This window comes from Coffea eugenioides, chromosome 10 (genome assembly GCF_003713205.1).
Source record: "Coffea eugenioides isolate CCC68of chromosome 10, Ceug_1.0, whole genome shotgun sequence".
Classification (NCBI taxonomy): domain Eukaryota; kingdom Viridiplantae; phylum Streptophyta; class Magnoliopsida; order Gentianales; family Rubiaceae; genus Coffea; species Coffea eugenioides.
The window spans coordinates 153,003-167,953 of record NC_040044.1 but is presented as its reverse complement, the minus strand read 5'-3'; the positions used below and the strand labels follow the sequence as shown (position 1 = coordinate 167,953).

The 14,951-nt window shown below is 35.8% G+C and overlaps 2 protein-coding genes across 2 annotated transcripts; both read left to right on the top strand.

The window, feature by feature from the left end:
- Positions 1-2,824: 2,824 nt before the first annotated feature.
- LOC113748972 (calvin cycle protein CP12-3, chloroplastic) lies at positions 2,825-3,834 on the top strand. The gene has a single exon (XM_027292584.1). The coding sequence runs from the start codon at positions 3,160-3,162 to the stop codon at positions 3,661-3,663; it is 504 nt and encodes a 167-aa protein (XP_027148385.1). The 5' UTR covers positions 2,825-3,159; the 3' UTR covers positions 3,664-3,834.
- Positions 3,835-4,264: 430 nt separating this feature from the next.
- LOC113748971 (chlorophyll a-b binding protein 7, chloroplastic) lies at positions 4,265-8,516 on the top strand. The gene is made up of 6 exons (XM_027292582.1): positions 4,265-4,546; positions 4,691-4,857; positions 5,130-5,276; positions 5,806-5,938; positions 6,913-7,005; positions 8,059-8,516. The coding sequence occupies exons 1-6, from the start codon at positions 4,403-4,405 to the stop codon at positions 8,359-8,361; spliced, it is 987 nt and encodes a 328-aa protein (XP_027148383.1). The 5' UTR covers positions 4,265-4,402; the 3' UTR covers positions 8,362-8,516.
- Positions 8,517-14,951: the final 6,435 nt, after the last annotated feature.

Sequence of the window (14,951 nt, the reverse complement as noted above, 5' to 3'; positions counted from 1 at the left end):
CCCACTCTCCAGTTAGTTAGCTACTAGTATAAATACCCGTGCTACGCACAGTAGATTATATTTTTGAAAAAAATTACAATCTATGGAGGAATTTAAAAATAGTAAAATATTATAATCACGGGTACATGAAAGTATATTTAAAAAAATGAAACTTTGTAACAATAGTTCAATATATGATAAAACATCTCCATTATTTATAAACTATCACTTTGATGAATGTTGGATCCTGAAAAAAATAGAAGTCTATATCATAAATTGAGCGACATAAGGGTCCAATTAAATATAATTGAATATTTAATTTGATAAGTAAATGAAATACTTACAAACATTTTGCCTTTGATTTGATAATCTTCTACAAAGGTGTGAACATTCTTCACACCAATCACCTCTAAGTACGAACGCCAGTATTGGCGGTTTAATTAATTCTGTTGATTTTTGTGAAGTTTGTACTATAAATGAGAATGCACGATTTTTGCATGAATTAATGTGTTAGTCGAATAATGCACCTCTATTTTCCTAACAATTAAAAGCATACATAATTTAAAATTATATTTTGTTTTAGACAGTTTGTAAATAATATTATATAAAAATATATACATATAAATAATGTATACCTTTGTTTTTAAATTTCTAAGATAAGAAGCATTACAACGAAACATGAATCGTGCATGCTTGTCTTGAAGAGTGAGGTATAGGTTACCACTGGAATCTCTAACTTCTATGTTAACATTGTATCTGTTAAAAAGAAATTGTGATGTATCATGCAAAAAATTATATTAAAATTCAAAATATATGAAAATAATTACCTAACAATAATGTCGACTACATCATTACAATGGATACACACCATTTTTGCAAAATGAGATTGACATGGTTGTCCACAATTTTTGCATAACTCATGGAACATATTATCTATGTTGATACTTTGAATGTAAGCAAGTATCCGAAAATATTTAACCTATAACCATCCAAAGAATGTATAAATTACAATTATTAATTCGAAACTACATGTAGATACTTGTTCATTACTTAATTAATTGAGAGGAATTGTACCGTAGGTAGAACTGCATATTCGGATATCGATATTCTCTTAGCATTTGATATCAACAATGCTTGGGACATTGTAAAATTGCATGACCGCAACCACGTCACTAATTTCTGAGCACATTTATCATTCTCAAACCTGCACATTTTTCAAATACATATTCGTAAGGGTATGAAATATTATTAATAATTTAATATTTTGGTATTTGTAAAACTTACCAACTATGTAGGTATTGAGCTAAATCCAAGTAGTAATTGACATACAATTTGCTTGCTCGAATAGTATAAAGTGATGGTCCTGCACAATGTGCATATTATTGATAAACTATAAAAATTAAATAAAATAAAGTGAAAATAAATTGAATTACCTTTATAATTTCTCACACAAATACCATAGGCTAGCAAAACATTGTTTTTTGTAACAGTTTGAGGCAAGTGTTCACTATCATCAGTTGCAAATTTATCACATAAAGTCAACCGAACTACTGTCAAACTTCATTTAGAGAATTTTGGTAAGTATAAATCAAAATTTGCAGAATATAAAATATTTTAAAGATATTGAATCTATTAACTAACCTTTTGTCAAGTAAAAGTATGTCACACTTAGTTTTATCATTGATAGATGTTTGATAGTGTTGAACCAACAGATACAACTAAACCAATTACATCGGCAAAAGATCAAAAAGTATAAGTAATACCAGTTCAAATATACAACTTAAATATAAGTATGGTTAATTAAGAATGAAATACCTATCAATTGCAAATCATTGTCCATGTGTTGTTCTGTATCTCTTAGTTTGACCAGATTAAACTTGAAACGGGGTATGGTTCCACAATCATCTAAAATATTCACTATATTTGTATCGTTTCCAAATGATAATTGGTACAGATGTGGTGCAAGCCGATATTTAAAATCTGCCAGAATTACATATATATTTTGAAACCAGTATACCTTGACTTCATGGAGATGATCTGCGAAAATGTTTATTGTAGTGGGAAGGTGGGTGAGGAGTGTTAGTTGGAGTAAGGTGTGTAAGGAGTGTTAGTGGGAGTTAACTTCTTGTTTGAGGGAAACGTGGGAGTGTTAGTTGGAGTTAATTTCTTATTTGAGGGAAACGTGGGGGGTGTAACGTGCCCATGATATTTTTTACGAAATAAATTAAATGTAAAATGCTAGAAAAATAGAGTTGAGAGTGGGAAGGTTTGTGAAGGTTTGTTGCTAAAAATCCCTTCTCAAATTTATATAGATATAGATTAGTCAACGTAACGGTGAAGCGGGCCCCCCAAAATTTCTAGAGTTTCTTCCATTGAAGAAACTTTGGGAAATACACCGTAAATTTCTCCGAAATTTTCTAAAACTTTTTTTTTTTTTGAAAAAAAAATTGAAAACTTTGGAGACAAATAATCCTGCTTCACTATTAACGGGAAGAATAGGCAGAATGGCTTGATTAAAGCAGCATTTTAGAAGTTCGATGGGATGTGTAACCAAAAAAAAAAAAGCATAATGAACTAGATTAAAAATTATAATGGCTTTTTTTTTTTTTCCGATAATGAAAAATTATAACGGCTTTGAATCACAACATCGTCGGCCTCCACCATAATGGCTTAAGATGAAGATTTGACCCATTAATGAAACTTGTGTGTGACCTCCGTTGGCATTAGCAATGAGCTCATAGCTGGATAAGTCCCGTCACTAGTGGCGGAAGAAAGAGGAAACCAACCAACTCTTCCACTTAGGCTATTACGTGAGGAGTGCCGCATCACAGCTGTCCAATGGCCCCAACCAAACAGCTTTAACGAGTTAAATCATACCCTACCCAACTGAACAACATGGATGCACCACACCGTCACCGTCTTCTTCTCTCTAAAGTCTAAACTAAAATTGCCACTAATCTAAAGTCCAAACTAAACAGTAGTCTTCTTCTCAAAACTTCTCCTTCCTGTCCCGTGAATGAAAAACAGAAAGAGATCAATCAGACACACCCCCCGATCGGATCGGATCGTTCTTTAAATAGATAGATTCATTGAACAAACTGGTCAACTACTTTTTTTTTGTTTGTTTTTTCTTTCTATTTCGAAAAGTACACTGCTAGTATTAAAACTACAGGTAACAAAATGAGTATAGATACATTGGTCATGGCGAATTTGACAACCCTGAAAAACCACCCAGTACTTGCAGCAGCAGGTGCCCCTCCTTTCAGTTTCAGTTTCAGATTCAGTTGGTGTGCATCAGGAGCAGTCACAGCTGGTCGGGAAAACAGGAAACAGATGAGGGGATCTTCTCCTTCCGGGATGGTTACTGAGGTTGGGCCCAAGGCGAGGAGGATGAGGAGATCGGGGGCAAGAGCGACGATAATGATGATGGGGAAGTACAAAGGCACCCAGATGAGGGAGAAGCAGCTGACGGAGATGATAGAGAAGAAGGTGAGGGAAGCGAAGGAGGTGTGCGGGGAGGACGGGAAGAGCGACGAGTGCAAGGTGGCATGGGACGAAGTTGAAGAAGTGAGTCAGGCCAAGGCAGATCTGCGTCTCAAGCTGGAGATCATGCACCAGGATCCACTTGAATCCTTCTGCCAGGACAATCCCGAAACTGACGAATGCCGTATGTATGAAGATTGAGAGAGAGAAAGGCGTGTATGGATTGAAGATTACAGCTACTGATTTTATTATTATTTTTTTTTTTCCGTTTGGTCTTTCGTTAAATTTCCTACTACCATTACAAATGGTTCAGCTACCCTATTATGTACTGTACTGGTAGAGTATAATTAATAAAATGAATGGTTCAGCCAAGTACGAGTAGAGTATTTTGCTTGCTAAATGCTAATACTACTCTCGGATCTTTTTGTTTGGCTTCCCTCTCCTCTCTGTGACGTTTCCTCCTCCTCCTCCTCCTCCTTCAAGATCTCAACACAAACTACTACAGTACTGTGTACTACAATGCTTAAAATATGTAAGTAATTTTTTATAATGGCAGCAAGCACCCTCGAGTTTTAAAAACTATTTATGGTCCATCCATCCGCCGAGTTAGATTTTCTGATTTTCTCTCACATCCTAAATTGTTCTTTAATACTACAAAACTAAAAAAAGAATACCTTAGGTTAGGGGTACTGATGATAATAGATAGATTAGTAATTAATTATACCTTAGGGGCATTCTTCATCCTCAGTATGATTAGCAGCACGCACTTTTCTACAGAAAAAATCACTTGAGTTGAGCCTTTGCTTATTAAGTGTACATTTTTGGTCCATCGATACAAACCATCATATCGCTTCGGAAGAAAGTAGAAACCCGAAAAGGAAGGAAAGAGCGCATTTGAGAAACTCGACTGATACAGGGAAAGGAGAAACTTACGAACGAAATGTCCCTTCTCCTCCTCCAGTTCCACCCTTGGTCCTCGTCATCTTCATCCGCACGGTCGCTACTGCCCTGTGGTTTCTCGACACGGGGAAATATCGTGAGACCGAGGCTTCCCTTTTCCCGCTTCAAAGCTTCATGGCAAGAGGTACTCCCTCCCCTCCCCTCTCCTTTTACTATTACTAGGCACCAGTCACTCACTGGTACTAGTTTTTATGCTCTGTTTTATTTTATTTTTTTGATAAATTAGACTGGTATTGTATATTTGCGTTTGTATGCATGACTTCTGAAGCTTGCTGGCGTTTTGGTCCTCTCCGCCATCCCTTTCACCGCCGTCAAAGCCATCGCCAATAGTTCTCTTGGCGACTCCCTTCGCAGGCAAATGGAGGAAAGGAAGCAGGCTGAGCTCCAGAATTCTTCCAAGCTTAAAGCCCTCGCCCAACTCGCTAGAAAGGACAGGTGATGAATGGACCTCCATTTTTGCTTCAATTAAGATGACTTAGTAGTGAAAAAGCCTAATGGTGGAAGATTCTCTCTCTCTCTCTCTCTCTCTCACGTTCTTACTCCTCTTATCTCAATTGAGTGATCAACAATGTTTGGACCTTAATTGCACTTCCACCAGAAAGTGGTTGCATCATTTTTCATTTCTGACGTTTTGCCACTCTTACAAGTTTTCATGAGAAAACGCTTCACCAATTCATTATATAACATTCGCTTAATGACATGAACAGCATGTGGTATGGAGAAGATCGACCTCGTTGGCTTGGTCCAATCCCATATCAGTATCCTGCCTATCTGACTGGAGACCTTCCCGGGGATTATGGCTTTGACATTGCTGGTCTCAGCAAGGATCCTGTTGCCTTCCAGAAATACTTTAAGTATATAAATCATTCCTTAAATCCGCATGTTTTCATATATTTATTACTGGTATAACCATTTGAAACTTTCATGCTGAGGTAGATAGTTAAAGTTATTTCTGCAAGCTCAAGTTACCTTGCAACTTTTTCACCCTTAAACATTCCATTTCCATTTGGCCATTTTTTGATGGTTTGGATTATGAATATGCTAGTTTCAGATATAAATGGGACTTGGCCTCTATTTGTTTGTATTTAAAGCGTGTCAAGGCAGGAAATCGCATTGGTTGAAAATGTTTCACATGGATTTTGATTGTTGTCTCAGTGACAATTTCAAAACCATTCTTCAACTGAATAGTCAACAAGGACACGGCACGGTCTCTATAATAGTCACAATATCTAAATCCTAAGTACTTTGTGTTGTTCATTCAAGCCACTTTGTCTAGGAATCTTGAGATTGGGCATTCCCTAATACCTAGCACATGAAGGCCTTCCTTCTTTTGTTATTTTCTTTCCTTAAGTGTTTGAACACTTGAATCTGGCTTTTTTCCAGTTATGAAGTACTGCATGCCCGCTGGGCTATGCTTGCTGCCCTTGGTGCTTTGGTTCCAGAATCGTTGGATATGTTGGGAACCTTTCACTTTACTGAATCTGTCTGGTGGCTTGTTGGCTATTCGAAACTTAAGGTTAGTATCTTCCGTCCCTCTGAGATGTATCAGAATTATAAGCTGAATAGCTTCTCTATTGCTGTCCGATATCGTCAGTGGTTTCTTGATCAGTTAAAGTTCCCCAATTGTGTCCTCACCACGTGACGTGATAATTTTTCTTAGTGGCGCAATCTACTAGGATGCTAAATAATATCTGATTCTTTTATGATTTCTTGAAAATTCCAGACAAACCTTTGGATGTATTTCTTTTCTCTGTTGTTCCCTGTTTCCTTTTGTCTATGTGCAAAATGTTGCACATATTCGAAGGTAGTGTCTAGTTATGTTAATACTGGGGTTCCTCCCACTATCCCATGTGGCCACACTTGAAGATGGGCTGATGGCTCTCATGCGTGTTGACAGGAGAAGGCACCAAGAAAAATTAATTTAGTTCATTCCGCTATCAGCAATCCATGGATATGCCAATGAACCATGATTAATCACTCAAGAAAACAAGCTTTCTTGCCTAGGGTTTGAAATATTGATTGTTCAGTCATGTATATGCCTTCATAATGCGCGTGTTACCAGAACTTGATGGATTCTATTACATGTCTTGGAATTATCTGTACACATCAAAGTGCTACTGCATTTCACCTTACGGAAAAGCCTTGTGCACTTGGTCTGGTTTTTTAGATACTGACATACATTACTGTTACTAATTGCTTCTGAATTTTTTATTTTCTTTATAGATGGTTGTTGCATGTCATTTGCAAATAGGCTCTTTTCAATCACTTGGATGAATTGTTTTTATATGTTTATCGAGTATGTTTATTATTAGAAGCTCATTAGTTCTAGTTCTAGTAATGCTCAACTAATACAGCGTAAAGTAATATAAGAAATCTTGGAGGAGCTACTGATCTCTCCTTCTTGATCATTTTTTACACAGAGGTGTGGTTTACATCTGCAAATTATTGGTTATTCACTTTCATTTCTTTTCTAATCTTGATCATTTTAAGGGAGATACACTAGACTACCTGGGCATACCCGGACTTCATTTGGCTGGAAGTCAAGGAGTGATAGTTATAGCCATCTGCCAGGCTCTTCTAATGGTAACTAATCTTTTATTTGATGAGTTTGTGTTGATTGTTCATGGAATTGGAGTAATCTGTTAACTGATGCTGGTAATGTGTTACTGCTCCATTGATTCAGAATGTGCTTAGTATAGCTTACCATAACTAAATTGTTGAAGCTAAAGGACCATCTCAATGATTTGAAGTTGCCCTCGCAAAAGTTTTCAAGGTGATGTAAAGAAAAACTCACCTGGGGCTCATTAGCTTTGGCTTTGATCTCCATTTTCTTTATTATGGCCTCCAAGCTTAAGCCTTGATTTTATTTCTGCTCACTGCAACTATTGTCCACTGTCCTATTATTTGACTGCTGCCTTGATAAGTTTGGAATCTCACCATACTGGGATCTGTCCTGCATTCATTGGAGGATGCAAGGGGCGGTGGGATGGGCACCTGCCTGCCTCCAAGATTTTAGAAAGTCTTCTATATCCACCAGAAAATTGTAAATGTTTCACATATATCATTGTAGAAATTAGGTTTTGATACCCCAAAATTTTAAAAGTCCTCTTATATCCTTCAAAATACTAAAAGTTTTCACTTATATCCTTGTGAATGTTATCCTTTGTCCCCCAAATTTCTTACAAAGGTATAAGAATGCCACTAAGTATACACCTTCATAAATCTTGCCCTTAAAATCCCCAGCTCTGGTTCCTGGTGGGGTTGTACTTGTTGAGTTCTTTAACCTTTTTGACTCTTTAACTTGTCAATTCATTTCTTGGTTGAATAAAATTAAGTTGGTGGTAGAATTTGGTGATAGTAGCTGTTGCATATAAAACACCCCTTGATGTAGTATGTTTTATATAAATGGTTGGTCCTTCTATAGAAACTCGGAGTACCTTTCAAACATATGTTCTTTAACATGTAATCAACTGACAGGATTAAATGGCAGACATGCTTATCTGACGTCTAAACGTGGTTGTAAACTGATAACTGCAGACTAGAAGGGCAATTAAAACCACATCAAATCAATATATTTGTTTGTTCAGCAGAAGAATAGAAGGAAAATAACACATTTTTCTGGGCTACTTTGTGTAGGTTGGGCCAGAGTATGCTAGATATTGTGGGATTGAGGCATTGGAGCCTTTAGGTATTTACTTACCTGGTGACATTAATTATCCTGGAGGTGTGCTTTTTGACCCTTTGAATCTTTCTGAAGATCCTGTAGCTTTGGAGGAACTGAAAGTAAAAGAAATAAAAAATGGCCGCCTAGCTATGGTCGCCTGGTTAGGTTTTTATGTTCAAGCAGCTGTGACAGGTAAAGGCCCTGTACAGAACCTCCTTGACCACATCTCAGATCCCATTCACAATAATATCATTTCCTTTCTGAAATCTACATAATGTAATCAATGATTTGTATACTGTAAAGTTTAAGCATATAAACTCTTTTTACTGTAAATACTTTGATGCTGTCTATATCAAATGAATGACATTATTAATCTTTAAATTCCGATTACTTTGTGAAAGTAAAAGTATATTCTTTATCTGTTTGTCAATCTGCCTTCTCTTTTTGAATAATAACTCATTAACTGTTTTACCATATGCGAGAAGCAATAAATATGGATGCTATAAACAAGCTTGCCGTAAACAAATAATAAACAATTCTGGTGAGACCACCAACTGATACCATACTACTTCAGTTTGATGGGTAAGTTGGCTTCACATTGTAGGGATGCTAGCATTATCTTTTAGAGCATAGGTACATATGAAATCAATTAGATATTGATAATTAAATTCTTGTTAAATGTCCTTGTTTCATGGTATACTTTTTTATGCTTTTCTTTCCCCGAATCTTTTGAGAATGATGGAATGAAATAAAAACAGAGAAACAATCTTTGCATTCATGCTGACGAATAGTTGTGCTTCAAATTTTAGTTTTACTGTTTTGCCTTGTGGAGACTGGGGGAAGGGAAGGAATTGTGATTTGAGATTCCTGCCCTCCGGGAGGAGGAGGGGTAGATTGGGGGAAGGAGGCATTGTGAGAGATGACCCAGACTTTGTTTTTGGAAGGGTGACCATTACAACTAGTTCACACCTTGATCTCATATCTCCTTACGGATTCTGGAGTAAATTAAGATTTCAAGATTGTTTGATTTTGTATTTCAAGAATTGCAAATAAAAAAAAATCTATATAAAAACGAGGTATTACAGTGAGCTGCCCATCAAGATGAATAATTTGTAAGAAATATGATTGGGGTAAATTAATGGATATATATATGTTTAATCTACTGTTCATATGATAGCTCTGATTTTATGATCTCTTCTAGGAGGTGAGACTGGCTGTTAGTGGACCTTACTTTCTGGAAGGGGGTTCTTTCCTATGGGCATTCGTCCAATGTATTAAACAAGACTTGTGAACTGAAGGATCTTGGAATGGGCCAGCTTGTATTATGCAGTTGTGTTTTTTTTTTTTTTTTTCCACAATTGGACTATGGCTTTATTTTTGTTTTTAATGTCTGCTTGGACTAGAACCTTGTGGCAGATGTTATCTGTCGATGCTATCAATTTTGACATCAAACCGCCTTTCTAACAATCACCAACTTTTTGCCCAATTACCTGAAGCAGAGGGAGATATAGGTCAAATAAGAGCCAGCAATAGGATGAACTCTATTGCTTCCCCTCCTCAAGTTCAAGGGACAGAAGATATGAAACTCCCTCCTCTCTTCCTTTCATGGAACTTAGAAAACAACCAGGATATACTGGATAGTTCAAGAAATAAGATGAAGTACGAGTATGAAGCCCGTCTATGTTTTTTATTTGAAAAATAGTTCGAGTTCAAGACCATAGCTAGGGGTGGCAAACTCGTAGAGGAGAAGAAAATATAGCAACTAACTTTTCAGTACTGGCCTCCATATAATATATGCTCAATAAGCTGCTGATCTTAGTTCCGCGAACATTGTAAAACTGATGATTGTGTTGATAATTCATTTTGGTAGTTCAAAATGATATAGGAAGGGATTAGACTTTGGAATTGGGACCGTGCAGCTGCTGTGTGTTATCAGTTATCTAGGACGGACCATGTAAATTAGTCTGTCGTGTTGCTTAAAAGTTAGGACCCATTGCTGAGTTTTTTGTTAAGAGTTTTGGTACCACAATCGATAGTCATTTTGAAAGTGGTAATTCCGGACTTGGGCACACGCTGAGCATGGGAGGTGGTGCTTTCATCAAAGGATAGGATATAATAGTGCACAGGTCACGTCCGGTGCCGATCGTGCATGTCATGTCATTGCCGGTCCTCATTGGAATTGCTTTTATCACGCGAACGAACTGGTACATCTTCGAAGGCACGTTTTGATTGTCAAGTCAAGGTTGATTTTGCAAGTTTTGTTCTTTTTCTGGTTTCTTTTTTATTTTCTTTAAAATTCCTTTCTGTGGGTGGATTTTTAAGGCTAAGGAAGCTGCTGTTTGGATTGGTTGATTTTGGTGTGCTTGTTACGGTTGTAGTAGTAGACTAGTGTTTCTTAAGAGCATTGAAAAAGTGCTTCGTCCACAAGATATATAATAGTTTAGCTAAGAGAGAAATTGGCCAAATGAAATAATCATGGGTCCCTAGTTCAACTCTAAAAAAAAGGGTTCCTTTTGCAAAACACATAAGGGCATGCTATTGTTATTGTTTAAGATTTTTGACGCCTACAATAGCGTAAATGAAAACTTTGGAGCAAGGAGTTTCTAGTAAGAAGGTTGAAGAAAGTGAATCATGCCTGCGAGAAGGGAGGTTGCAAAATGTTACACATATTTTAAAAAAACCAAAAGTCTTTTCAGAGGTTTAGTAGTTTTAGAGTTATATTTTTTATTTGATGACTAGATTAAAATTGGATGTCAAAGTTGGTTTAGGAGACGTGATTGAGCTGTGTTTGGGAATTAGAATTAGAATAGATATCATGTTTATGTCTCTATTTAAGGACTTAATAAAGCCTTACATATCTTAAAATTTTTTGTAAAAAAATATATTGTAACGATTTGATATATGAAAATTTAAAATGTATTCACAAAATATGTAAAAAAAAAAATTTATCAGTTCAATAACACACGCGGCGGTATCGAGTCCTTTTTTTGGAACTTTTTAGCACTAACTACCCACATTGGTACAAAACCGACTGGCCTTTTGTATTAGCACAAAACATAACGCCGGAGAAGTAAAATTAATATCTCAACCTTTTAATGGCCAATTAAAAGATTGTTGATCTCAAAAGGAAGCAATGAGAATGGTACAGGAGCTTATTCAATATATAAGACTTGCTCGTAGTATCTAGGGATGGCAACGGGGCAGGGTTGGGGCGGGGGACCCCTCCCCCATCCCCCGCCCTGCTGCCTACAAACTCCCCCTGCCCCCGCCCCATCCCTGGTCCCCCGTTCCCCCCGCCCCATCCTCGTCCCGCCCCGCTTCCCCCGCGGGTGCCCCTGCAGGGCTAATAAAAATTTGTTATATAATTTTATTATGGTTAAATTTTAGCAAATAATCAAGTACTAAAATATCAACACATCATCAAATTATTATCCATTATAATTTTACAATTGAAACTTTTAAAAACAATCAAATAAAAATTATTTGAATACAATCCAACATGATGAAATAAATATAATTAAAGTAGTCAAGTTTTCACTTTTGGCACAAATACCATCACTAATTCATTATTGTGCTTGTGCTTTTTTTAAGAAAAAATATTATTATAGTAAGTGTAATTAGGGATTTAATATAAATGTATTAGTAAATTTAGTATAACCAATTAATAATTTGTATTAGTACACATATAGAATTATTAGTATAATTAATAATATCAATTATATTATATATACTAATAGACATTATATAATACATATAACTAATAATATCATTATCATAAGTTTATAACTAATTAAATTATATATTATATATATAATTATATACATAATTATATACTGATCCTAGTCAAACAGGAAATGTTAGAACATATGAACCAGGACAACCACCCAGAATAGTCTATAATGAATATAGAGAACCAGAGGAAAAATATAGTTCTAGGGGAAAAAGAAGACCATTAGAATTAGAAATAAAAGAGCATTCAGTAGATGAAGGAAAAACTTTAATGTTAACATCTTACGATCCACAAATGATAGAAGATGTAATAGGAAGCTGGAAAGCTAGAGTAGTAAGAAATTATATATATTTTGTATATTTATTTTTTCCGCCCTGCTGCCTACAAACTCCCCCTGCCCCCGCCCCATCCTCGTCCCGCCCCGCTTCCCCCGCGGGTGCCCCTGCAGGGCTAATAAAAATTTGTTATATAATTTTATTATGGTTAAATTTTAGCAAATAATCAAGTACTAAAATATCAACACATCATCAAATTATTATCCATTATAATTTTACAATTGAAACTTTTAAAAACAATCAAATAAAAATTATTTGAATACAATCCAACATGATGAAATAAATATAATTAAAGTAGTCAAGTTTTCACTTTTGGCACAAATACCATCACTAATTCATTATTGTGCTTGTGCTTTTTTTAAGAAAAAATATTAATGTAGTAAGTGTAATTAGGGATTTAATATAAATGTATTAGTAAATTTAGTATAACCAATTAATAATTTGTATTAGTACACATATAGAATTATTAGTATAATTAATAATATCAATTATATTATATATACTAATAGACATTATATAATACATATAACTAATAATATCATTATCATAAGTTTATAACTAATTAAATTATATATTATATATATAATTATATACATATATATTTTATATATTTATTTTTTTAACCCTGCCCCATCCCCCGCCCTGCCACCCCGTTTCTAAGCGGGGGAAAAAAAATTCCCCCCGCCCCCGCCGCAACCCCCTCCCCATTAGCCCCTCGCGGGGCGGGTGCCCGCGATCACCCGCCTCCATTGCCATCCCTAATAGTATCTGTCAACGGTAGCAGAAAAGTATCACTGGAGAGGCCACGGGCGTCTAATGAGAAAATTTGTATGCTTTTTATAAATAAATTTATCAATCAATTTTTATTTCACTTATAATAATAATGTATTTTTAAAAATAAATCAAAAAATAATAACATTCTAAATGGGACCTCCTTAATTGCTGGTTTTCCTGCTTGTTTTCTTTTGGCTCGTTGGAAAATTGAAAGTCAAACTTCCCAAAAATCTTAAGGATAGGGTAGGGCCGTTGGGGCTACTGCCCACTGGCTAGGTAAGGCCTATGTTTTCATAACCGGGTCGGATATCGACTCTGTCGATCTTAGGGGTCAGGGGTCAATGAGTTCAACGGGATTCGATAGGAGTTGAACCGGATAACGTCATAAATAAAATTTATTTAAAAATTAAAATATTATATGTAAAATACTTAATAACATGTTAATATTAATAAAGGTATATTCATATATATTTGATGTTTCAAATATATTTAATAAGAAAATACAAATAAATTAGAGCAATCAAGTAGCAATTTATATTATTGAATAAGCATTAACAAGTTTAGAATTAAAATTATGAATTTAATTGAAAAATAACACCAAACTTTAAGACAACATTTATAAAGTATGAAATATTGAGATATGTTAATAATTTTTAACAACTTAAGGATCAAAACATCATATTAAAAATATTCTGCCCTTTCAAAAAAAGTATAAAAAAAAAGACCAGGTTCATTTTTCCGGTCAAACCCGGGTTTTGACCTGGTTTGACCGAGTTGTTGATTTCCCGGTTTTTAGGATTAACTCGGACCAACCAACTGGCCGGTTCCCGATTCGACCGGTCGAACCGGCCGATCCGGTCCGAGTTTAAAAACAGAGGGTAAGGCACGGTATGACCGTTATCAGGATAAAGATACATTTTAGCTCCTGCGGATGATCGTAATTGCGGCAACGTCGGTCTTAAGATTTCTACATTTAAATAACTCTAGAATTCCCTGGTGCTTCAAATTTCTACCCAGAAAAAAAAAACTAAAAAAAGGTTGCTTCAAATGTTGTAAAACAAACAATTTATAAAATTTTGGGGAACCATTAAAAGGAGCAAAGTGACGGTCACGTATGCATTAGTCAAAACAACAAAATGAATCTCATAGCGTTCCAATTGGTCGAATTCTGTTATTTGGCCTTTTTGTCCAAAAGTTTTACCCTGTTTAGATTGTCATTTTCTGTCGAAAAATTGCGTCGTTTTTCGTGATCATATTTTCCTATTTCATTTTTTCCTCACATACATCAAATCGCCACAGTAATTTTTTCATGAAAAATGCAATCCAAATGGGGTTATGGATCAAATTTAATTTCATTAAAATTTTGATACCCACTCACTCCTGTATGATTTTTTTTTGAGACCTATTTGAGTAAAATAAATGGCCTGAGGGCTAAATTGCAGGTTCGTGGAGGTTAGCCAGCTAATGAACTTGCCTCATCATAGAACTCATGTTAACCACCTAGGCAATTAGGATTGGGATCTGCGTCGTCTGGGTACGCATAGGCCTGTCAACGGTCCGGATCTAGACCCGGATCCGTCAATTTTTTACAGGTCTAGGTAGGAATATAATTCCGTTTCCCGGACCCAATTCCATTTCTGTTTTATCAAACAAAAACATGTCGGATATGGAATATAGCATTCCGACCCGTTTCCGGATATAAAATAGATATATATATATATATATATACCAATAATACATCCCAAATTTACTTCTATATCCCAAAGGCCCAAACAACTAAATATTATCCAAACCCTAATACACTATTTACTCTTAATCCGCCGCACCTCTCAGTCTCTCTTTACTCTCTTTAGTCTTTAGTCTTTACTTCTCTTTTGCTCCTCCACAGCTCCACCTCTGGACTCCAGTGACGAACTGATGATTGACCAAGCCACAACTCTTGGAGATCCATCACTGACCAAGCCGCACCTCTTGGAGATCCATTGCAACTTGGAGATCAGCAATCGTTGCAACTTGGAGTTGGAGA

Bases quoted from the DNA above. Each gene is read 5' to 3' on its own strand.
- LOC113748972 (XM_027292584.1), top strand. From the start codon at position 3,160: ATGAGTATAGATACATTGGTCATGGCGAATTTGACAACCCTGAAAAAC.
- LOC113748971 (XM_027292582.1), top strand. From the start codon at position 4,403: ATGTCCCTTCTCCTCCTCCAGTTCCACCCTTGGTCCTCGTCATCTTCA. The intron at 4,858-5,129 runs GTGATGAATGGA...TGACATGAACAG, and splicing joins CAACTCGCTAGAAAGGACAG to CATGTGGTATGGAGAAGATC. The intron at 7,006-8,058 runs GTAACTAATCTT...TACTTTGTGTAG, and splicing joins TCTGCCAGGCTCTTCTAATG to GTTGGGCCAGAGTATGCTAG.